Source organism: Pogonomyrmex barbatus, unplaced genomic scaffold (genome assembly GCF_055798465.1).
Source record: "Pogonomyrmex barbatus isolate J1 unplaced genomic scaffold, ASM5579846v1 scaffold4, whole genome shotgun sequence".
NCBI classification, from domain to species: Eukaryota; Metazoa; Arthropoda; class Insecta; order Hymenoptera; family Formicidae; genus Pogonomyrmex; species Pogonomyrmex barbatus.
The window spans coordinates 9165706-9191725 of NW_028297138.1; the positions used below are offsets into that span (position 1 = coordinate 9165706).

Sequence of the window (26020 nt, forward strand, 5' to 3'; positions counted from 1 at the left end):
TTTATTTACTTGTTGATTTATGTACATAGAAAAAATCCAACGGGTTCTAAGTTCAAATTTATGCCAAGAAATCAGTTCGTTTCTTCAAATTACTAGGAATTTTCTTAAATATTATATATATATATATATATATATATATATATATATAAAACTTTAAGATATTAAATTTTAATATAAAAGAGTATGGCATTTCCTTGCTGTATATAATGCTACATGTTTGCTTTATTGTCATTACTTGATATTTCGTTAATGGGAGATCGGCGTTATCGAACCGATCGGCGGATCCTGCCACTTAAATTCCTCTTGATAGGTAACGTAGACTACCCAGTAGCAGACGTTGAGTAAACCGAAAGACGCGGGGAAAACTATACGTGCTATCCTATCGATGTAAGACACGCTGTTTATGTGCCTTCTCGACATACGATCGCCGCATTTTCGATAGTTGCTAGCCGCTTCGCGTTGCCGGCGACGCCTGAAATTTTAGATATTAATTACGGCGGGTCTTGAGGTTTATACAGACGTAACTTTATTTAAAAGATAACAAGAGAAATAAATGAGTATATAATTTGATTTTAATTTTACGAATTTTATGAATAGTTTCGATAAATAATTTATAAGTAATAGAAGTAACAGAAATAATAGTAAAAATAATAGAATTTTTTAAATTTGGTATATTGAATATTTTATAAAACCTAGTTTTCTTGATAATTTGTACCTAAAAGCATCATCTCCCGCTAAACAATAGAGAAATTGACGCCATATAGGTAACACAAGTTCAGTTTGCGTATGTCTCTCCATCGTCGATGGTTTCGAAGAAATGGCGACTGTAATGGAGTGACAGGAATCTCGTTCGTATGTGACGTCGTCCTGTCGGAAATGAAATTTGAATTAGTAACGATGTAATTGATATTTTACACAATAATTCTAGGAAAAACTGTAAGGAATTCATAAAGAAATAAAAAAAAATTAGATCAGTCTCCAAGATCGAATATTTCAATGGATTTGTGGAATTAATTTTTATACTTTAAACGTTTGTAAATTAATTTTCATAAAGTAATTTATTGATTTTTATAGAAAAAAATATCTCAAATTACAAAGGGCATTTCTATTTTTAAAAGTTCCTTAGACTTTTAAGATAGTTTTTCTTAAGATATTATTCGAAAATTTTATTATTATTTTGATTTTATTATTATTATTCATAAATTGCAACAGTTTATATTAAAATATTAAACTAACATTATATAATGCGGACATGAGAGAACCACGTTTTCTAGTACTCGTGTCGATAATCTCCGGATGAACGGCCTGAGGACTGCAAGAAATCAACGTACGAAATTTATCCTCAAACTCCTCGCTTGTAATGCTTTTCCATTCTTCCCATTCTTCGTCGTCCAATGGGATCTCGCCGCTACCAACCTGAAGATTAATTAAAATTAGATTAATATATTGGCTTAAATTTTATTTATCTTCTTCATATATATTTTTAATTGAAGATATTTTGATATAAAGAAAATTTTAATATTATTTTGCATCATTCTAAATGCACGAATTTTTATTAACATATTGAGTATTATATAATATGAAACTATATTTTTGAATATTTACAAGTACATACAAATTGATGTTAGTTGTGTGATTTTGGATCAGAAAAACGAAATAATCATAGTTTTTCCATGTCACGAGGAAACTTTTAGAGCCAATCGTTATCATGATTTCTAAATACACGTGCGAAAGAGCAATCTTAAAATTAGCATGAAATATTGACTCAAATATATATTTTATTAATAATTTTAAAAAGTTGTAATTATTTTTCCAAAATACGCAGTATATTTATTTTTGTAATAAAATAATTATGTAAGATACTTATATTACAAACATTTTTCTAGCAAATATAAATTTGAATGTCCCATAGAAATATTTTAATAATTCCATTAATCAAATTATTTTCTATATCTAGCCAAATTTTTAAGTAAACAATAAAATCGTTCTTTTCATATATATCCGATATATATATTCACATAAGACTCCTTTTACAAGAAAATGATTTAGCGGGTGAGAAAATATTACAATTCATCACCTTCGTGAAATAATGAACACCGGCAAACTCCAAGAGGGTAGCGATGCAGTAACCGAAACTCATCAGTAGAAACCAATCGAGAGCAGTGGCGTATCTAACTTTCGGCAAATCCGTTCTGGAATCGAGGCTTATCGTCGATAGCGTCAAGACGGTAGTGATACCTAGAAAATTTATGATATAGTGTTATCCGCAGGGCCGGGTTTTCCATTAAGCGTCGCATACGCAGTGCCTAGGGCCTATGAGATTTTCAAGGGTCATAAAGGGAAGAAAAATGGTAAAAAGCGCTAAACAAGTATAAAATCTTTTTTACGGCGAGAGATAAATCGTAAGAGCGAAAAATAATAATGGAAAAGCAAAGAAAAAAACGATAGACAGACATGTTAAAAATTGGTTGTAATGTACCTAAACCCACGCGATCGCTTGTCGCCTCGCGATGAATCCAAAAGGATACCCAACTCAGCACGACTATCAAAACACATGGCACATAAACCTGTTGACGTGAGAAAATCTCTTTATTTTTATTACATTGTGCAGGAAAGCTGTAATTTTATGTTTATGTAATTTACGCGCGCTCACTTGTATGAGAAAGTAACCAGTGTGGCGTTGCAGGTTGAAAGACACTTGCAGTACCGAGAACTCGCCCTCACGTCGAACAAATGTGAGATTTCTGTACGGAGAACCCATTAAATCGAATTGCGACAGTGCCATTCCAGGCACGAAGGTCACCGATGAACCTTCCTGCCATTCGTAAACCAGCTGTCCCGAAGTGTACGCATCTAACAAATAGACATGTAACAACATTACGTAAAAAAATCATCATGATGAGATAATAATCTTTTATAAAAATATATTTCAAGGTATATAAACACCTGAAAAAAATTTCAAAGATTTACCCGTGTTTATTAATATTTGTTAAAATTAATTAATAATTAAAAAACAAAAACAAGCCAAGACGAGCGAACGGGATGACAGAGTTTATTAAATTCACTTCAATCGTGCAATTAATATAATCGGAACATTTCGAAATTATGTTTTAATGTTTTAATTATTATTAATTATATTCGGAATTACTAAATCCTCTTCAGTAGCCTATTCATTTTAATAAAATTATAAATAAAACATATAAATGATAATAAAAACATAAAATAATTAAGTGAAGACATAAAGACTTTGTAATTCGCATCGTGGGTCGTATCAAGTTAATTAATAATGACATTCTAGAGATATTCAATTATAAATTCTATAAGTATTTAATAAACAGATGATTAATCACCGCGAATATCTTTTTCTCTTTTTATATTTATTTTTCGATTAATAGTCATTTAAAAATTCGTCAATGCGTATCCGCCAAATGCATCCTGTTTTATTCCAATGTTTCATCGAAACATCGGAGCGATTAAACATCGGAATAAAATATAATGCATTTGGCGAATATTAATAACTAATCTTAATATCGTGCGTCTCGATTCGAGAAAAGTTCGATCACTAGCGCTCTTATGATAATAAATTTCGATATTATGTCGCATCATAGACCATGGTGCCAGCTGTTATGGCAAAAGATGGAACCACCAGGCATCGTAAAGCCGAAACGTAAAAGAATATCGAATTTATTGCGATCGTAACTTCGACGTGGACGATCGCGAACACTCGCTGAAGGATAATATCGGACATTATGCACGTAAGGAATAGCACAACGTGCGAGAGCATACGAATGAAATATTATTTGTCCTGATTTCGTTACAAATTATATTTCCGTCGAAGTAGGTTTTAATTGATGCGCGAACCGTAGAAACTTTGTATTTAAATATCTAAATAAAAGAAGAAAAAAATCATGACTTAGCTGTCGAGAGAAACTAAATAAAAATAATGTGGCGTTCCATAAATTTCACAAATCCATATCTTAACGTGGAAAGATGAATTAATTGTGTATAAACTAATAATATGAATAATATGAAAAAATTGCAGAAATAAAAAATATAGAAATGTAGTTTTTTGTTATGCTGAGTATAATTATAAAATAAAATTTTGTGTAACTTTGATTTTAATATTGACAATCCTCTTAATATTTTTCTTCCTTCAAAAATTAATTTTTTTTTATATTGTGACACTTGTCTTTTCAAAGTGCGATATTATATGTCTGTATCAATTAAAAAAATCATATATACGTACAGCTTCCCATTATCAACGGGCAAAATTGTCGATCCATAGGAAAGTTTCTCAGTTCCATAGGGCATTTGGCCTTAATAGTGAGTCTGTATTACGAAACAGTATTAATAAAAATCGTGATAAAAAATAAACTATGTTATTATAAAATATTTATTTTTTTAATTCTATTTTTCTTCAATTTTACTGCTCACAATTTTATGTCATTACTTCTTCATTGAATCATTACATAAATGAAAAAGAAAACTCTCCTTCTCTCTCTCTCTCTCTCTCTTCCTTGATCGTACATATTTTTTTTCCACAAATATATTTGTAAAAGAAATCCAAGAATATCTCGCGAGTATCGACGAAATTGGATTCGATTTGCCGATACAGTGCGTAAATTCACGCGCGAACAAACCTCATGGAGTACAATATATCGCCATCCTGGGAGATCCTTAGCAATTTGTTCGGCACAGTGATCGTGTGCACGTAACTATGCTTGCCATTGTAGAAATAAGTATCGGGACGCCAAATCCTTTCGAGCATTTTAATGCTGAGGCTGAGGGACTTAATCGGGCCCAGGAAGCTTAAACGCGAGTCGCGCCACGATTGCCGGAAATAACAGTCCATCGAGTAATCCTGATAGAAGGATTTTTAAATGAGATTATATCAGGAGACTAGTCTCCAAATAGATTTGAAAGCAAGCCCGATCTACGTACAGTAAACAACCGATTACTATTACACTAAACAGAGTAAAAGTTAAATTCAAATGGATATTCTCAAATGTTAGCAAGAATATTATAATCTTCATATAGAAAGAGAAAAAGAAGATTTTTAATCTTGACTTGAGTGCAAAAGTAAAATACTTGCATCAATATGAATTCAATCAAAACTAAGATTTTCTAAGATTATAATATTCTTGCTTATATGAGAATATCTATCTTGATTTAAAATTAATTTTTTTTTTGTATATTCAGTTTTTAAATTACTGCTACATTATATAATAAGTATAACATATCTTAGATATGGCATTACATTTAAAATATGAGAGTAACGTTATATCAAAGATATATTTCAAATTGATTATTTCAAAAAAGAATGTTAAATTAATAAGATCAACTAGCGATTATTGTCCCTGCGATAAGTACAGTAGTGCTTCACACATTTTAAAATAATGACAAATTGATTTAGTACATACTTAGAATATTTTATATGGCGCTGCAAAAATAAAAAAGGAAGATAGAAAAAGGTAGATTTATTGCCGCACTTTCCTTACTGAGAAGTTTCGAGTCTCACCATGTCGAGCTCAGACACTGGACCCATACTTCTAATTAGGATATTGGTTTTGACCACAGTGGGCACTCCTAAAAAAAAAAGTACGAAATAAATATATTAAAATTCCGTGATTTATGAAATGTCGATATCAGCATCCCGGGAAGAGTTTGAAATATAGCTTTGTAAAACAGAGAAATTGATACGATGAAAAATGGTGGTAAAATTTGTTCAAGATAATTAGAATATACGCTTAAACTTATTTGTAATTTTTTAATTTAATACGCAACTCCGTTGCCATTAATTCGGCATTGTAGCCTGAGGTCTCAGTTATCGACCAATTAAAACGGTTGGACCACCTTCCTCAGCTCTTCGGAATCCAATTATATACGATATTATTTTCCGCCATATGATGCCGCGATTAGCACAAGTATAGAACATAATGCATGATGAAATAATTTCAATACAGCAGCACAAAGTGACCGCAGCATAATACATATATCTTGTATTCATAAAATTAATATGGATATTACATCCATACGCTTATTACATTTACATATGCTGTTTTTACGTTAATTCAGCTCTTGTTTATAAAAATAAAACTTTTCTAAAATAATTATTAAATAGTTAAAGTTTTTGTGTGTTTCGCGTAACTTTCCAAATTTGTCGTGTGTAATTTTTTCAATCTAAACTTATAAAAATACAATAGAGTATGCGCTTTTAATAAATTACTAAATATATGTTATATATACGTGTAAAATTAAAAGCAAAAATTAGAACAAAAATAATTATATAAATTTACAGAGAAGAATTCTCTTACGTGTTGTGTATATAATGATAATATATACATTTCAGAAAGAAATTTTCCATAGACGATTAAAGTAATATGACATCGTTTAATCTAGCTATTTATTTTTCACGAGTTTCCGAATTAATTGAAAATTTATCAAGTCGCAGATTGTGTTTGTGAAAGCAATTCACTCTTATTTTTCTTACCTTTACCGTGTGTGGGCAGCTGACTGTTTTCGTAATTCATCAGTAGATTCTCGAGAACCATAGTGATGTTCTTCGAAACTATGTCATTTACTGTAGCTCTGGATATCCTACTGCCGATTAACGCCGACTCCAGCGATGATGATGATGATGATGATGATGATGATGATTCGAGATGATGATCCGATGCCGCTTTGCTTTCGAATGTATAATAATGATACTTGCAGAGAACGAGTGGCACGAGAATGACAAAACTACGCATAGAACAGAAAAAGTGTACTTATTATTGCACTGACAAATTCCGACGAGTTGATTGCGCAATATTCTGTTTGCGGAAAATCAGTTTCCTTCAAAATCTAAAATTCAGAATTTCTTACGAAGATTTAATTTAACTTCTGTTTTAAGAGAGTGAATGTTTTGTTGCGGAACTCTTGAACTTCTCGACAGTGAATATCTCGCTAACTAATTATAAAGTTACACTTATGCATAGTTCGATAAGACAGTGAAATGAAGTGGATTCTTGCCGAGTTATCTAATACGACAATAATTATAATTTTACAGCTTCGAGAGCGCGACGAATTTGTGGAGGACTAAGAACAAGAGACTTCGACGACACCGAATGTGGCATTCATCGACTTGCAGTCGGCGTCCAAATTATTAACAAATATAACATTCTTTACAATTTTTATTTTACAATATTAAGAGCAGTCGATAAGATAAACGATCTAAATCGTGCGTTATTTAGTTACAAATAGAAGGCTGAAATAGAATTTAAATCTAATTTCTCTGTTTGAAATTATTATCATTTGTACGTAATTTAATCTTAAATAATATTCTATAAAAATTAAAAATTGAAGCAAAATACATATTTTTTATTGCTCGTAAAATAAGTTGCTTGTTGTTTATGCCAGAATGTAATATCATTGTTAATTATATCAAAATCGCAAATAAATTGAAAAATAATTTAAATAAAACTGTAACGAAATATGTAACAATATACAATCTCTTTTTGTTATAATTAAAAGCTATAACAAATACAAAGTTGTAACAAATTAAAATGTAATAATTTAAATAGTCGAATAGAGTTAGAAAGACTAATAATAATAATAAAAATTATAAGTAGAACGCAATACATTTTAGTGACTGTCGAATTATATTCAATATTATGAATGGACTCTGTCCAAATGTCGATAATTGAAATTCATCAAGTATTTAACGAACATAAGTGCACTTTATGGATATGTGAATGGGATTGATCACCGTAGATGTTCAATTTGATTTTAAAGTTGATATTCTATCCTATCAAGAGAAACGCATTTCAATCCATATCGATTACTCGCCTTTTAAGCCTAAAGAGAATCAATTAAAGTACCACCAGTAGATCCTTTGGTTTCAAATTTTTACAATGCTTTCGTTGTAAAAGAACAATTGCTTTACATAATTGACACTATGCCATATTCCGTGACAAATTTAATTAATATTTGTTATAATGTTATGAATCTTTAAACATTACCTAATGACAATAATGTATTTATATCCATATTCATTTCTACTTATTTGTGATATATATATATATATATATATATATATATATATATATATAATTTTTAAATATTTTTGTTAGAAAAAATATTATATTATACATGTTTAAATCGCACAGAATGATCGAGTACGTTTATATATCTATTTTTAATTACTATCAAAAACGTACTACGTCAAGTGAAAATCGATGAAGAAAGATGCGCGTGGTATTCGAGACTTTCCTCCTCGAGCGGTGTAACGTGACATAATAATGACGTTAACGTTACAAAGATGTTACAAGGAGTTATCTAGGGCACACTGCGTTCTCTCTCAGCGCTTATGCCCACATTCCCTGTCGCCCTTCCGACATAGCCACCGCGAAATAGCATCATCCGCGTGCCAGAACTTTGTTCGTAGGGGGTCAGACTATCCGCTACCGATAAACCGCAACTCGCGACACACACGAGACGACATCCGCTCGCTAATCGCAAATACAATCAGGATCTTGCTACTCTCGCGATATTTCTTTCAGAATTTTTAAATTATACAAAATATTTTACAAATCCAGTCATTAGCTTTCAGCAAAAGCTTAGCAAGATAATATAGTAGCTATGAGATCTCAAACTATGAACTCAACGTGATTTGGGATAAATTTTACAAATATTAATTCTAATTACGTATGAACGCAGAAAGATGGATACATACGTAAGGTTGTTGACGACTAAATGTTACATCGACCCACCGCATCCGTTTTAATTTTTGCCACGACTTGAGAAGCCGCCGTAACGTAATAAAGTCACAAAAGGGGTAAACGACGAGCATCATTCGGAGTTCGGTTTAAGGCATAAAGGCGAGGCTGGTATCGCGCCGAGAAAGAAAAGTGGAGGAGAGTGCCTCTTGGCATTCGCCGATTCAGCAGCTCGTGATCCACGAGGGTTCGTTTTACTGTTTCGAGAGAGAACGTTGCGCCCACGTTACATCACGATCTCACGAGACTGTATGCGCATTTTGCATCCGATTTTCGGATCGATCTTCGAGTAGGCCGTACAAAATTTCAGATGGCGGCGGCCCACGTTTCGTTTATCGAATATGAAGAACGCAACATCAGCATCGTTCCATGCAAAGGAATAGAAGAACAAGGATATTAACAGAAAGAAAATATAAAAAAAGTGACATATTAATGTAAAAATAAAGAAAATATTAATTTTTTTATTTAATAAAAATATTAAATGAAATAAACATACAAGTACGACTTACAAGTAATTATTATAAAGATAGAGTCATAAGTTGTTTTTAATCTGCAATAATTAATTATTAATGAATCGAATAAGATAAAAAAAATTTGCAAGAAAGATTCTGGTAAATAATTCAGCAAACATAAAATTTTTCGGAGTTTAGTTACAATTTATTATATTTTAAGATTTATATATTTTAAGATTTATTATATTTTAAGATTATTATATTTTATAGATTAATAAATTATATTTTATCAGAAAATTATAACATGCAACTTATGAAAAATGAATCTTCGCTATTACTTATCTTATGATTAATTTTATGAAATGCGATTCAAAGTTTCTTTATCTTTGATTGCGCGTTGATGCGTAAACTTCATTACTTGAAGAATTTTAATTGCGTTTTTTTCATTGCCGCTTTGTACACATAAATCGAAACATTTGTTCTTGCCGACAAATTTGTCTAGCATAGAAACTCTGGGGGAAGTTCACTTCATATAACACATTATAAAATAAAATAAATAATGATTATAACAATGAATTAATTTTCTTCTTACATTCAGGATGTAAGGTTACGGACAATCACAAATAAATATGGTTTAAATATTTCTAATTAACAAATGTTATATTTTTAATTAAGAGAGAGACAAGAATGCAAAGAATGAATATGGTATAAAAAAAAAAAAAAACGCAGACGAAGTGAAATTGAAGGACACAAATATGCCAATACTTTTTTTCATTTGAGGTCTTTAATAATACGATGAATACTCGTTACTTTCATTATTGAGGTTTCATCTTTTATAATAGAATACAACAGTTACAAATAATATACTATATGTCTATTATTTTTTTTTAATAAATCATTAAATTATACCATCTTTAGTTATATTATACCAATTATCCGAAGCACAAAAGTTTTTATGTTTTGAAATATAATATTTTATCAGTAATGCAAAATACAAAAATGATCAATAAAAACAGATTTATTCTGCAAAATAATTTATTTTTATTTTGAAGAAATTTTGACTTATTATCAATAGATATAAAATACATATAATATATTAAATTTAGATAAAACATTTTTTTGTATGATATACATTTTATAATTCAAACTTCGTTGCTTCTATTTGAAACAATTTTAAATATATTCTGAATTAATCTTTTTGCCGTTTATCAAAGATAAAAATCTTTCTGTTGTTTGTTACAATAGATAATCATTTAGAGATTATTTTTACTCAAGTGAGATGCGTGAAAATTTTACTGTTGAGTCTCGAGAAAGAATGGATTTCTAGATGCTTCCGTCATTTGTATTCACAGAAATAATAATTCTCTAGATATGCTCGATTAAAATCAAAGGGTAATCTGCTTTAGAAGCCGCCTCGAAATCTGTTCTTGAAGCATTCAGAGGCTCTTACAGGCTGCGCAATCTATGCGTATACTTATAATTGCTCAAGATGCACCTTTGAGTTTCATGCGTCAGAGGCGGCTTTGATACACGGCATTGAAATTTTCATTATTTCAAGATGTATGCAAAGCGTTCGCGGCGTATAAAACAACAAGTTGCATTAAATAATGCCGGGGCCGACCTGAATAACCAATTGATGATGTTATAACTTTCTGCACAGAATAGACTATATGAGACTGTGTGATTTTATTTTTAAGTTACCCGAGTTTTCGAATATTCTTAATTAAACCCCGAATATCCTTTATTAAAAACGAATAGTTAGATTTAGTAATAAAGTAGAGGAATGTTATTATTATCTTTTAACAGAGATGTAATTATTAAATTTTTCGAATCTTCAGTAAAATTGTTCTCTTTGTAAATTGTCTCTGATTTAAGCGCGAAATAACTATTACATTTATCTGCGTACGAATGTTCGATGTCATCGCAAATTGCATAGTTAATGATTAAAAAATGTGAAGCAAACGCTAGAATAACTATAAAACAGATATATTTAAAAAACATATTATAACATGATAGCGTCATATATTTCGAATACAATATAAAATAATCAAACTTAGTTTTTTTTTTAATTCTTTATACTTATTCATGATTTTAATAAAATCCAGCACGACTAAAAATATTCTCAAACAATATTTATCGATCTCAATAAACACAAAACATCGTAGAACGCGAATAAAAAAAAAAAAAAAAACGGAGAATTTTGTCTGACAGTACATTGTTGAAATATTATATTTTTATTAAAATAAACAAAAGAGTATGCAGTGATTGGAAACCTTATAGCTCATGACGATTTTCGCGATAATACCAATAGCAATCGGTGAAATAATTAATTACTATTTTACTCACAGCGATAATTCGGGCGATGGCATCCTCCCGGTGACGGCCGTGATTTTTTTTCCGTCGAAATTTCGAGCGTTGAAATTCCGCCCGGCTCTCGTTGATGACGTCCGATGAGTCTAATACGCCACGAGGTGCGACGGACCATTGCGGCGGCCGCGTGGATCTTCCTGCCGCGAACCCCCCCTAAGGGGGTAAGACGGCGGGCTTACGAGCGTCGCGACGCGCAAGCCCCGAAATCACGCCGTCCCGTATATTTCCGTTTTAATCCTTTAACGCCATGCGTGCCCGCGTGGTTGCCGCGCGACAAACTCGCGGCCTGAATAATTCGCGTAATTAATTAATTCAATCCCCTTCCCACACCCATACGAGCTCTATGTGTTACGAACGCGGAAAGAGGTAACTTCGAGAACTGGTGATAAGCGAAAAGTTTGCGCGGCTTATCGTGTACTTTTATGAGCTTAATCGTAAACGCTTGGGAAGAGGAGTGAGGATGAGGATCTTAATCGACCTTAAAGGTGTCCGATGACTTTTGAATTATAAACGATTAGCGATGAAAGGTTTGACATGTTGGACTTTATGCAGTCAAGCGGAAGCTTTGGTCTTTATTTATCTATAGATGCTTCGTTCTTCGTTCTTTCAACTTTGGTACTTCAAATTGAAAAAGTTGAAGTGATAAGCATTTCGCACATTTTAATTTTTTTCTCTCACATTTTAATTTTTTCTCTCATTATGTGCACGAAATTGTTGAGAATATTAGGGAGTGGGAATGAGAGCAATAGATTAATTAATGCATTTAATGATTTCGAGACGGTCCAGATTATATGCGCAATCAACGATTTCGCACATCACCTATTTCGTCAAATCACATTAAACTCCTAGCAGCTACTAAATTTGAACTTGAGTTAATCAGCAAGTTTCCAGGTGTATGCTTCTGATCGTATCATGTTTCAACTAGGCTTCGTTTAGGCCAGTCGATTTTATTTGCATTCAAGTGCACAATTTATATTGGACAAGAGTTTGGAGTAACAAGCTAAACCAGACGTGGTTCCCATACTTGTGCGATTGAAGCGATAGATTAATATACCATGAAGAAAATTAAAATCTAATCATACACAGAGAGAACAAATTTTGTTGGCAAATCTAAAAATTTAGCCAGATAATAACAGAAAATAATTTTATTGGACCATCAAAATTATTATGTAACATTATTATGTGCTCGAGCATGATAATAATACTGCAAAAATTTTCTTTTAGCGATCAATTTGAAAGTCGATATAATGATTTCGAAGGTCTAACAAAATTATTTTCAGAGCTGTATCTGATCAAATTTTTAGATTATAATTCATTCTTAAAATAATACAAACCAACTGCTGAGACATAATAAAATTTAAGAAAGAATATTTTTACGTGTTTCGACGATGCATATTTGTCAAAGTAATAAAAAAATATTCTTGAAAAGTTTCTAGTTTTATAGAAATTGAGTTGCAGAGAAGTACCTCGTCGATTTGCGAACGATTCGCTGCGAAGATACGATGCCGTGATTTCTCGCTTGCGTTTCCTCCCGGACATCTCGAAACTAATCGAAACGCGTCTTCCAGGAGTGTCCGTCGCCGAGTGTTGAATTTCCGATCTGCGGCGGCGTCGCCGACAGGAAAATTCTTATCGTCTCTGGAAGGTAAGTGAACCCATCCTGCCGGCGCAGTTTCTCGATTGTAAATCTAACCTATTACACACAGAAAAATACATATTGCATTCAAATAAATATTGCTTGTCTCAAGTATTTTATATGTTCATATATCCGCAAATATATTATAATATATATTTATCGCAAGCATAAAATTTCTTCAAAATATCTTTTCAATCTTAATAAATTTATTACTTCAATTAAGAATATTAAATTAAAGCAAAAATTTGTTTTACTTACTAGATAAAGTTGATAAGATTGATAAATAGAGAATGATAAATAGATGATAAATTTTCTTCTTTTGAATATATGATAATGAGCTTTTTTAATATTCGTGAACAAATATATTTTAAAACGATTGTCAAGAAAATATTGTTTTTTAAAGATAATCTTTTCTTAAAAGAAGAAAAATAGACTGAATAATTGTTTTTCTTAACAGTAGAATCATGTTTTTCTGTGTGTACGCTGCCATGTTTATTGGGTTATGCAACTCGTGCGTGAGATGTTAAAAGTAGATTCTGCAGGATCAGAATATTTAAAGAGTCACGAATTTAATAATTTATAAATTATTTTTTACACGGAAGAATGATTTTATTGAAGTATTTAAAAATTCGACTAGATGCAGATCTGAAAATAATTTTGTTTGCCATCAAAAAAATTATTATTATTATTATTATTATTATTTATTTATTTTTGTTGTTCTAGCAACTTAAACATCCTAAATTTTGGCAGGCCAACGAAATCATTCTCAGATCTGTATTTTGCTCTTTTCATGTAAAGATGCAAATGTAGCTAGAAATATTAGAATACTAGAAATTCTCTTCTTGAAATTGAATTCCTAGCATTAGCGAACTCGCAAATGGCAAGTTGCAAATAATTATATTTGAAAATGGTCCTACAATGGTATCGCCAATTATAAATAATATAAAATTGTATTCGTAATATAATAAATGGATTATACTTATACCTTTTTAGAGAAATATATATATTTCGATCATTGTTATTGTAATATTGCAAGTGGATTTAAAAATCCAATGATCAGATCTCTTTATTTAATTATAAATTGATTATTAAGATGTTTATTGCTAAAAATTGAAACGTAGCAATATCAATGATTTTTTGCAATAATTTTTATTGGAGATTTTAATAAAAAAATCAATTTTTAACAATGATAGCTCCGTACATTTCTGCAAAGTGTTCAAAATCTCGACAATTCACTTATCGGATACCTTTATCGCGATGTGTGCGATATGACGCGGAGGTGAATCTTCATTAACGCTTGGCTGAGAGTCCATTAATTTGATCTTATCTCCGCGCTTTTTTACTCTTATTTCCAAGGCAGTCACATTTGAAAACCTTGTTCTCATTCAGAGATCTTAAAAGAGAATCCTCGCAATTTTCTAAATTAAATTAAATTGTTTCCATCGTCAAGAAAACAGCACACGTAAAAAATGAATTTGCTAAAAGAAACTTAACGAAATAAATGATTTGAGTTACGAGAAGATATTTTTGCCATCTTTCAAGTTTCATTATCTATATGCGAAGTTTTGATATGAAACGATTAGAAATAACCGATCTTTGCTGCGTATCGTAAAATAAACATCGATCGCCTCTGGCGTTTTCCATTCTGGAAAGGAATCTAATGACGTCTTTTCTCGTGTTAAGGATGTCGGAAATGATGGAAACGATGGTGATAATGATGATGATGATGATGATGATGGTGATAGTAGAGGCGTTCGATCGGCTCACTCTGGAAATCCGATCACCGGCTATGTGTCACTAGGTCGACACACGGAGATAGAAATGTATATACATCGTGCATGCGCCCTGCGCAAGTCATACGGCAAGTCGCGGGGGGTAGCTTGTGGGACGGTGACGAAAAGGCGAGGAGGGATTCCGAGGAGTGGAAGAGAGTAGCATCAAGGTGATGCGAGAGAGCGAGAGAAAAGGAAGAAGAGAAAGAGAGAGAGAGAGAGAGAGAGAGAGAGAGAAAGTATGAGAGTAGGTATGAGAAAACGGGCAGAGGGAACATACGGGAATGAAACGGGGCAATCGCACGTGAAAAAGGGGATGCGAGCGAGAGGGATGAAGGACTCGTGAAAACGAGAGCGTGGGAGAGGGAAGATTCGCGAGAGCGAGAGCAAAGGGGATTGGATCAGGATAGAAAGAGATAGCAATCCGCGCGTTGTAGTGAAGGGGATGATTTCCGGAATGAGTGAGAGAGAGAGAGAGAGAGAGAGAGAGAGAGGGGGGGGAGGAGAGAGTGAGAGAGGGAGAGAGATGAGGAAGTGAAAGAGGGGAGCGAGAATGAGAGAGAGAGAGAAAGAGAGGGTCTGAAGAGAGTAATCGACAGTGGATCCGCGTTAGCTACCGAGGGATGAAAGGTAGCAGCATCCGCGAGGATCGTAACGCACGAGAATACCTCGCGTTTTCGTTTCTATTTGACGACGACAACGACAACAACGACGAGACGACGACGACGACGACGACGACGACAACGACGAGAACGAGGACATGGACATTGACGGAGAGTGATGCTGCGCGACGATCGATGACACGCTCGTGACAGCGCGGTCGGATTTGCAAGTTCGAGCGATCCGCGAGTTCGATCGCGTCGTACGAGAAGTGACGAACCGGTGAACCGGTGAAAACAGTGAGAAATAACGATCGACCGAAGTGCTCGCGAGAGATCTCGCGATCGATATCGAGCTGCAACGACGAAGTGGACCGAAGTGCGTGCGAGTGATAACTCCGGTCAACGACGCGATAATCGGTCTGATCGTGCTGGTATCTCCGTCGAATCGACGATGAGACCGTTACGCGTGTCGTAACTCGTCGGATGCAGCAGGTAAGTGTCGTGACACATAATATAAATTTAAGTAGCGAAAGAAACAAGTATACGCTTGTCGAGAAAAGCAAATCGTAAAGAATTAATATATCTATAGAAATGTACTTATTCAAATATAAAACGAATTTATATCATCTACAAAAAATAATTTGGAATTGTAATTTTAGTTGGAAAATAGTGTAATAAATTATTTCATTTCTTAAAAATACTCATAAATATATATAGATCGCTGAATAAATCTTTAATTATATTTAAAAGCTGATATAGATTAGTAAGAATAGATTAATTCATCCGCGGCGTATGGTTTCATTCCTATTAATTCACGATTTAATATTCATACGATTCATACGATTCTATTGTTTATTTGACATAATGTAACATGTATTTGATGTAATTTTTATGTATAAATTACATAAAATAATTACAATAATTTTACAGGATAATGAATGATATTAAAATAATAGCGAAAAGATTTTATGTAATATTACACATTTTTTTCAGTAGTCGCATAAAGTGTCATAAAATATTCCCTGCATAAAATATTCCCTGTCGTCAACTTAAAACTCGTATATCAATAAAAAACCAACCATAAGGAAGGGAAAAAAGTCGTTCCTTCATTATTTACGGGCTGTATAGAGTTTCGTAACTAACAAGATCTTCTTCATCTTGTCGCGGGGAATAGCTTTGTCAAAAGTATGTAATATTTCAAGGTATATTTTACGCAAGGTATATTTTACGCTCGTCTCCTTTTATTGTTTAACGCGATGTCATATCTGTGAAGCGAAAGTGAGGCTTCGTGCGCAATCTTTGAATAGAAAGTGAATAAAGCGCGAGGTTGGAGCACGGGCGATATTTTATGCGCGATTTTATTTTATTCCTATTTCGTTGTATTGTACATCATCTATACATCCCTCGTGTCGGCTCGCAATTTTTGTTATGCTTTTACTCTTTAACGTGATCAATCATCACGTATGATAACGGAGTCGTATCTAGCTTTTAACAACTAAAGATTTTCCATATGCAGATATCATTGTAAAATCATCGGTTAATTTAGTGGATGAACTTCATAACTTTTTCCCTCTTCCCGACCAACGGTAATTATTAACGAGAAAATATTATGTGATAAGATTATTAACGTAAAAAGCAATAATCTTTATTACGTTCTCCGAGACCGTATATTATGTACCTCGTTACGATGACAAAGCGTCCGTGCACCGTCGAGAAATAACCGTTCGTTTTTGCCTCATAACTATTCCGTCGGCGGAAACTAACGGGAACTCAAGTTCAACTCATAAATATTTTTCTCACGAAATTTAATCAAGCTCCATACTTTAATTCCCTGTACAAGCGCGTGCTTACTGGTAAAGCCATAAGTCTTCCATGTTCTTCTGCCGGGTTAAGCCGGGTCAGAGGACCGGGTATTGTGGACGCGGGGACATTACCTCCCCTGTCTCACGTATGGAGTAACACTCCTCTCCAGTGCGTATTTTGCGCAAAATACACTGCGTGCATGTGTGAGTGGCACGCGTGTGAAGGCTGGAGTCAAGGACAGAGAAGGGAAGAGGGGTGGGAGGGGGGGAAGGAAAGGGACGCGGAAAGGGTCGGCGGTGCTTTCCCTTTATCTGATTGCAGAACGACGGCGGCGGCGGCAGCGAGCCGGTTACGGGGATGTCGAGGGGATGCGAGGATATCGCGAGATGACGTTCTCCATCGTGCTCGCCGTTTACTGACGCAATCCCGACCGGATAACGAAGACGATTGGCAGGATGCTGCCGCACGGGTTGCCGCTGATCGTCCTCCTCCTCATCCTCGTGCAGCTACGTCATCGTGTCATCTGGTGAGCATCGTCACTCGAATCCTCCCCCTATCGTGGAAAATCGCGGAGGATAACAATGTTGATGCCCTCCCGCCGTGTTCCAATTGTAACGCACACGTGACACGCATACGCAGGGAATATGTCCTCGACTGCGTATCCCTAGACAAATAAGTATATTCTATATATATATGGAGATGATAAAGGAAGCTTTTTTTTTCGTAAATATGGCATATAAATTATTCCCAAATTAAGAGCTGAACATAAAATTTTTATATTGACTATACATATAAAGTTAAGTTTTGGAATATCTATTATTAAAAACATACATCTTCCTCTTTTTCAACAAAAATATACTGTTACATATTTTAATAAAATTGCAGCTGAAAGTTCTATGTCTTTTTTTTTTTTTCAAAAGTATCTAATCTAATCATTATATTTCGTACAGTTTTATTACAAGATATTTCACAAAAAAAAATCATCCTCTTATTCATTCGTTCAATAAACTTCAAATTATTCTTAAAAGTTTTCAATAAAATAATTTAAAGTATAAAAGTAAAGTGAAGAAAATTAATACACACATATATATATATATATATATATATATATATATATATTCATATCATATAGAGTTGAAAATAATTTTGTTGGGCTATCGAAATAATTATGTAAGACCCTTAGGCATGATAATATAATAAAAATTGCAAAAATTTTCAATATTTTAACAATCAATTTGAGTGTTCTGAATAAACTAATTTTTAAATATTTCAGCAAAATCGTTCTATATATATATATATATATATATATATATATATATATATATATATTATATATCAGGTCTTTCTTCAGCAAAAATTTGTTCCTTTCGCGTATACGTGCAAGATAAATCGCCAGGATTAAGTACAAAGGAATTAACCAGATACCTAAATTAAGCGCGACGCGCAACATGGGCGATTGTTCCGGCAATTAGCACTCCAATCAGACCACTGTACACAAGAAGAGACAATAAAGCTCCATTTTCCGGGCAAAAGACGAACCTGATAATCTTCTCTAAACAACGTTGCATATAGAATCGAAGTGATCCTCTCGTGATTTCAAGTTTGCTAATTTCTTTTTATGGTTAAGAATATCACAACTGCGAGTACGATGATTGCTATAGACCAGATCAGATCGACGGTGCCCGAATTAGATAATGGCAGTAATTTCATGATGCGTGACATTATTTCCTTTGTATCCATGATAATGTTTGACGTTTATACGTATATATTAATTTTAATATTGTTTTGTGTTTTCGTCGTTTGCGCCGTTTTACATCACGTTATATCTGCACATATAATAACGTTTTATATATAATTTGTTATTGTACGTAAATAAAAACCTTGGCTTAATAATCATTTTTGTATGAAACGTACATCTTGGATTTTGTTCTGTTAGGCCATGTTTCGTAAAAATGAATGTTGAAGATAAAAATTTCGATGCATACTTCAAGAAGTAAAATTTTTATTTCATCAAAAAATGAATAAATTAACCTACTAATAATAATCTAATAATAATAATAGTAATAATATATCTTGCCAATATTCATATATAATTATTATGTTAATTTATAATATGTTATTTAATATTAAAAGATATATAATATTAAAATCCATTTACATGAATTATATTAAAGCTATTCCATGTCCAACATTCATTTAATAGATTTAAAAATATCATTGGTAAAGATATCTTAACAAATTTAAGCTCTATCGATAGTTTTCGAAATTTCACACTTCACAGGGCTTCTCTAGAGAGCAGCGGGATGTCCGATAGACTGGAGAACGTTACGCAGACAATTTCGAGGATACTTGATGGCTACGATATTCGATTAAGGCCGAACTTTGGCGGTAAGCTTTTTAGATCGACTTGTCGATCTTTGTACCAATCTTTTGTCCAAAATTAATCTGAAATTAAATTTTTTTACTAATTTACAGCAATATGCGCGCTATTTAATTTTAAAATGTATTTAACATGTTTATAAAACATTCTATAATAAAAAAGGAATAATAATAATTAATATTGAATTCACAAACAAGATTTTGTTTGTATGCACAATTGAATCGAATAAATTATATATATTACTATTTATATTTAATATAAAATATATATTTGTTTAAAAAATATTAATAAAAAATATGTAACATAAAAATATGATACTGAGAAAAATGTGTTAAGATTGAGTTGTCGCTTATATTCGAATTTCCGACTATATTTGATAGAGTTAAATTCGAGAATAGAGCTCGAAGGCAGGGCGATATAGTCGAAAGCTTTTAATGAAGTTTTCCACACCATTCGACGAGGATGATCGCAATCAGCACTTTTAATCGAACGTGCAACGAGGGGAAGTAATTTGCCGATATTATCAATGGATTAGACGGAGGACTTTCAACTATATTCCTTTCCCTGGCTTTCTTATACACATATCGGAAACAATTTTTTAAAAATTAAAGAAATTAGAAAAATTAGTTCACCTTTTTTAAGTTATATATAAAATGCATTTTGAAAATTAATAAAAGGTTATTATTTAAAGGTGATCCACTATTAGTCGGGATGGATCTCACTATCGCGAGTTTTGATGCGATCTCCGAAGTCAATATGGTAAGCAAATATTTATAAAAATAAGGAAGCATTCTCTCTTTTATCACATTAAAAGAAGTATATTAAATTATTATCTTGTACTTTTGATTTTTATTTATGTATATACTTTTGATATATATTTTAATCTATAGAATTTTAATGCGTATATATTTATATAAATTATAATACTAACATTATATATCATACAATCATATTATATATATATATATATATATTTATATATATATATATTATATGATTATATATAAATGTTAATATTATAATTTATATAAATATATACACATTAAAATTCTATAGATTAAAATATATATCAAAAGTGTATACATAAATAAAAATCAAAAGTAATGATATATATTATAATTCTTATATATAAATAAATATAAATAAATACATTAAATTCATTCTCTCTTTTACTGACATTTATATACATTGTTTGTAAATTGATTGACTTCAAGGCTTAGATAAACTGACTAGTGACATACAACAAAATTTCTTTTTTTTCTTCATCCTCGATCATCGTTCTGTTAAAATATATTTTTAAACAAGATTCTCGTTATCTCTCTTTGATCTGAAAAATAACAAATGTATTAATAATACGTATATTCACATTTGTTTTAATACGTATATTCACATTTGTTTTAATTAATTACGACAAATTCTATTAGCAGCACTAATCATTATTTGCATCCCAGGATTACACGATAACGATGTACTTAAATCAATTTTGGAAGGATGAAAGACTCGCCTTTTCGCACGAGGACGAAGTCTTGACGTTAAGTGGTGACTTTGCGGAAAAGATTTGGGTGCCGGATACATTTTTCGCCAACGATAAAAATAGGTAATTCGCGGCTATAGATAAATTATGTGTCGTTTCAAAAATGAAATATTCTTGAAATCATAATCATTTTACTTCTAAAAATTTTATCCAAAAATATGCTTTTTTATTTCTGTCTTTGCCATAATGTATTGCTTTATCAAATTTATTGCAGCTTTCTACACGACGTTACCGAGCGCAATAAACTTGTTAGATTATCCGGTGATGGCTCCATCACATATGGCATGAGATTCACAACGACCCTGGCCTGCATGATGGATCTGCATTACTATCCCCTCGATTCGCAGAATTGCACAGTCGAAATCGAAAGCTGTACGTATTGGAATTTATGTCTATCGATCAATTTGTACAATCGATCGTTCGAATACATAGCATCTATCGACATTCTCTTCTCAAACATAAATGGGTTTTTATGTAAATCCATTTTTTACATAAAAACTTGAAAAATCGCAACATATCTTTTCTATGTCGTGAAAATAATTATTGTAGAAAAAATTAGATTTTTTTACATACTTCCTATTTTGTTAATTTCTTTTGTACATTTACATCTTCAAAACGCATAATCGGAATAATAGTAGAATATATGTAAAAATACATAAATATGGATCATTAAGTAATAAAAGACGTAAAAATATTGAATTCTATTAAACTACAGACTATTCTAAATTACGTTGTTCAGATGGATACACGGTGCTCGATGTAGTAATGTACTGGAGAAAAACTCCTGTTCTTGGGGTCGAGGAAGCAGAATTGCCGCAATTTACGATAATCGGCTACGAGACCAACGATCGAAAGGAGAAACTGGCGACGGGAATCTATCAAAGGCTCTCGTTAAGTTTTAAGCTCCAGAGGAACATCGGATATTTCGTTTTTCAGACATACCTGCCAAGTATACTAATCGTGATGCTCAGCTGGGTCAGTTTTTGGATCAATCACGAAGCTACCAGCGCGAGAGTTGCTCTCGGTACATACTAAAAAAATATACAATCCTATCGATTAAAATTTTATTTTTATTAAATTAGAAATTAGTTATCAAATTTTATGTCTTTTTAAAATTTTTAATTTTCGATTGTTATTCTGTCAAATTGGCGCTAAAATAGATTTTTCTCATAAACAAGTATAAAATGTATAATTTATCATTTTTTTTTCAGGAATCACGACCGTGTTGACAATGACAACAATATCCACAGGTGTTAGAAGCTCACTGCCACGGATCAGTTATGTAAAAGCCATCGATATCTACCTGGTGATGTGTTTTGTTTTCGTATTTGCGGCTTTGCTGGAATACGCGGCGGTCAATTATACATATTGGGGCGCCAGAGCGAAGAAGAAGACGAAGAAGAAAGACACCGACGAGAAAAAAGTACTCTCCTCTAAAACAGGTAATCGAGTAGAATATTTTTTTAAAACTTCTTGCCCATCATTTCTCGGTTTGTCCGATCGATTCTCCAATTCCGTTTCAGGGAGCAAAGTCAGTTCACCTTTTCCTGGCTCCACAGACGCGGATATCATTGAACTTCAGGATCTCAGAATGTCACCTCTGCCGAGCATTAGAAATAGGTCAGGCCTGGTGAGCGCTTCAACGACACCGGGAACCGGAAGGGATCACGATCCGGCCAAGTTCCCACCGAGTTTCCGTATTTCCAGGGCGGCCGCTTACAACACGCACGGTCGAAACAGCGGTCTCAGATACAGAGGCCCGAGACCGCACAAACCAAAGGTATGTGAGGGCATTTCTAAACAAAAATAACTATGCAGTAGATACTTAAGGAATGATACAAATATTTTGCTATGGCTTTTCGTTTTACACTTTTACGAGATAAATACTTTACTGATGTAAAGCCACAAAAATGAAAAGAATATATTATCCAGGGTTATTGTCTACATCTAAAATTATTATCTACATCTAAAATTAAAGTTATATTTTGTAGGTATTGCATGCTTTACGAAGAGGAGCTTCCGTGTTACGTGTCTCGATGCCGAAGATCAAGGACGTGAACATGATAGACAAGTACTCGCGGATCATCTTCCCAGTCAGCTTTATGCTGTTCAATGCAGTGTACTGGATCTTCTACTTCTTCTGAGCGACGAACGATGAACTATTAAAAATTAAACTCCGCTTGGCCTCGTATGCGCCTAAAAAGGACCAATCGATTCGGGAGGATCCTTTCAAATCTAGCATGACCGTCGTACGATGTGCAATATTCTTCACGGATGATAAAGGTCCACCGAATACCAGCAGGTGATGAAAGTACTGAATCGAAAGTACTGCCACGAAATATTTATCGATAAAAATAAAACGTTGGCGGAGAACTCGTATGTGCCAACAGCGTTTACGGGATTTTCGTTAATTAGAAAGTATATATGTATAGCGATAAGCAATACGGATGAGCGACAATATGTTCCTAATGAAGCATGATAGTTCTGTCATGTTCACACGATACGAGAAGTGTCGATAAGTAGGACGATAAATTTCGCGGTGATATTGAGAAACAAAACGTGTCGGAATAAGATATCTGATGATAAAAGTGATCTAAGTCATATATTTTATTTTGAAGATAAGATGTTGTGAATACTAAAAATATTTTTTTTATATATTAAGAAACATTACATTTAGCAAAATAACTAAAGTCTACTTTCACTCTGCTAATCTTTTCTGTAATAATGTTTTACAGAATTAGATAAAATAGAATTATAAAAATAAAAAGATTACTTTTTTACATTTGTGACTTGGTTCACTTTCCGCGATCATTAACGCAAAACGATACATACTCCGGCCCCCAAAATTCCATACAATAGATTTAAGATCAATATCAAAAGTACGAAATTAGCAAATTTGTATTATGTTTAAATAAGGCAATTGATGGAATCAAAGGAATTATTATCGGTATAATAAATTGTGTTTTGAAGAATTACATTGATGATATAAATGGATAACTATAATTTTTTCTATATATAATTGTTTCTATAATTGTCTTTTTTAGTAACATAAATTTGCAGCATGGATTATAATAGACGTTGTCATGTACAAAATTTAAGATTTTTCTTAAAGTTCAAAATAAAAAGTTTGAAAAGCGACATATAAAGACATATAAAGACATAAATTTGTGACTTAACAATTTCTAAATATAATTTTAAGAAATAAATATGATTATAAAAATAATAAATAATTACATAAAAGTTGGGTAAATTAAGCATGTGTCTACTGCGAATAGAATACAATTGTATGGCGGAAATTTGCTTTCATTATTGTACAGTGAATCGTATAATTCTGAAATTTTTATCTTTAGAACTAAATAGCACTTGTTTGGGAATGTGTATAAACTATCAACGATTGTCTAAGACACATAATGATTTACAGTGTAAGAATAAAACTTCCGTTTGACAATTATGTTACAGATGAATGAATTGTATGAACATATTTTTAACGAGATTGTTTTTATAGTAATTAGATGTACATGTATATACGAGCAGTTTAATAAAAAATAAGTGTACAAATATACTATATATTTTTATATCAATAACGAACCATCTAATACTTTAAATTCTATTTAACAATTAAGTTATAGTAATATTTTTTATTCTTTCTTTTTACTCATAACCACTTTTTATATTCTTTGTGGTTTTCTATCTTTATGACACAGTAATATAGTTATTCATTTAATTTAATAATTTAGAACAATATTATCCTTTATGTGACTCTTACTATAGACTCTCCTATATAATTCAAAAATATGATTATATACTCATGTAAAATAGCTATGAGCTTAGAGTTATAAGATAAACACAAGAAAATAGACGAGAATATATTTTATTAAAAAAATGTCTTTTAAAGAAATTTCTTATAATAATCTTTCTATTGTAATCATATGACAAAATTGTACACTTATGCTATATAAAAGTATAAAACTTCTTAATTTGTATTCAAGTTTGTAATGCTCGATGTTACAGGCACATGTCTTAACAAGAGTATGCTCTATGTAAATATATATATATTTATATATATACTTATTCTAAAATACAAATAATTTTTCTCTCTTCTTCAAAACGGTACCGTTTTGTTCTCTTTTCATCACATATGGAGATTCATATCATAAATTTAAATATATATATATATATATATCTTTCTCTCTCTAATGTGAAATCTCTTCATTATCAAAATATTTTTGGCTCTTACCAATTCTATATTTGTATACTTTATAATACTACTATATCACTATATTTCATAAAAATCTTGTAAAATGCGAGATCCTATAAAATCTAATGAGCATTATCGTCAAAAGATAAAACTCTGATATAGAATTCGGTATTTCGTTAAAAAATACCTCTATTCTATTGCCTTAAAATATAGGCTTCAAAATCATGTATTTCACGCGCAAACAATATTGCTCCCAAGCATATCCATATCGCATCTGACAACGTCTATTGTCTCTTATGGCTCTGTAAGCAAGCACTAATGTACAATAAATCGCCGCGTAATACGGCAGAATGTCATATGCTAAGCTAATGCACGCAATAGACCATTGCATTATGATGTCACCCAAATAATTGGGATGTCTCACATAGCCCCATAAACCAGATAACATTAACTTCTTCCCACGAGATGTCGGGATAGTTTCCAGATCTGTAAATTCCAAAAATGCATATTTATTTTA

General features: G+C 32.2%; 3 protein-coding genes across 11 annotated transcripts in view; 1 reads left to right on the forward strand and 2 right to left on the reverse strand.

The window, feature by feature from the left end:
- Nucleotides 1-189: 189 nt before the first annotated feature.
- Nucleotides 190-11706, reverse strand: LOC105428586 (gamma-aminobutyric acid receptor subunit alpha-2). Its single transcript, XM_089080638.1, has 11 exons — nucleotides 11555-11706; nucleotides 6491-6741; nucleotides 5519-5586; nucleotides 4641-4861; nucleotides 4247-4329; nucleotides 2654-2853; nucleotides 2480-2567; nucleotides 2078-2238; nucleotides 1237-1416; nucleotides 716-867; nucleotides 190-472 (listed from the first exon to the last, which is right to left on the reverse strand). Exons 1-11 carry the CDS (start codon nucleotides 11575-11577, stop codon nucleotides 247-249), a joined length of 1653 nt encoding a protein of 550 aa, XP_088936764.1. The 5' UTR covers nucleotides 11578-11706; the 3' UTR covers nucleotides 190-246.
- Nucleotides 11707-15555: 3849 nt separating this feature from the next.
- On the forward strand, nucleotides 15556-24872 carry Lcch3 (Ligand-gated chloride channel homolog 3). Of its 3 annotated transcripts, XM_011648465.3 has the most exons (10): nucleotides 15560-16080; nucleotides 17713-17917; nucleotides 19673-19779; nucleotides 20463-20530; nucleotides 21223-21368; nucleotides 21520-21677; nucleotides 22045-22329; nucleotides 22517-22747; nucleotides 22829-23085; nucleotides 23297-24872. In XM_011648465.3, the coding sequence occupies exons 2-10, from the start codon at nucleotides 17847-17849 to the stop codon at nucleotides 23447-23449; spliced, it is 1476 nt and encodes a 491-aa protein (XP_011646767.2). In that variant the 5' UTR covers nucleotides 15560-16080; nucleotides 17713-17846; the 3' UTR covers nucleotides 23450-24872. The 3 variants fall into 3 exon arrangements, with proteins under 3 accessions (XP_088937288.1, XP_011646767.2, XP_025075620.2); XM_089081162.1 differs by having other exon boundaries at nucleotides 15556-17917; nucleotides 22865-23085; XM_025219835.2 differs by having other exon boundaries at nucleotides 15560-17917.
- Nucleotides 24283-26020, reverse strand: part of LBR (lamin B receptor) — an 87676-nt gene continuing 85938 nt past the window's right edge. For all 7 annotated transcript variants that reach the window (XM_089081158.1, XM_089081159.1, XM_025219826.2 and 4 more), the window contains one exon: nucleotides 24283-25989. In XM_089081158.1, the coding sequence (XP_088937284.1) occupies nucleotides 25706-25989 (284 nt within the window). In that variant the 3' untranslated portion in view covers nucleotides 24283-25705. The remainder of the gene's footprint in view (nucleotides 25990-26020) is intronic.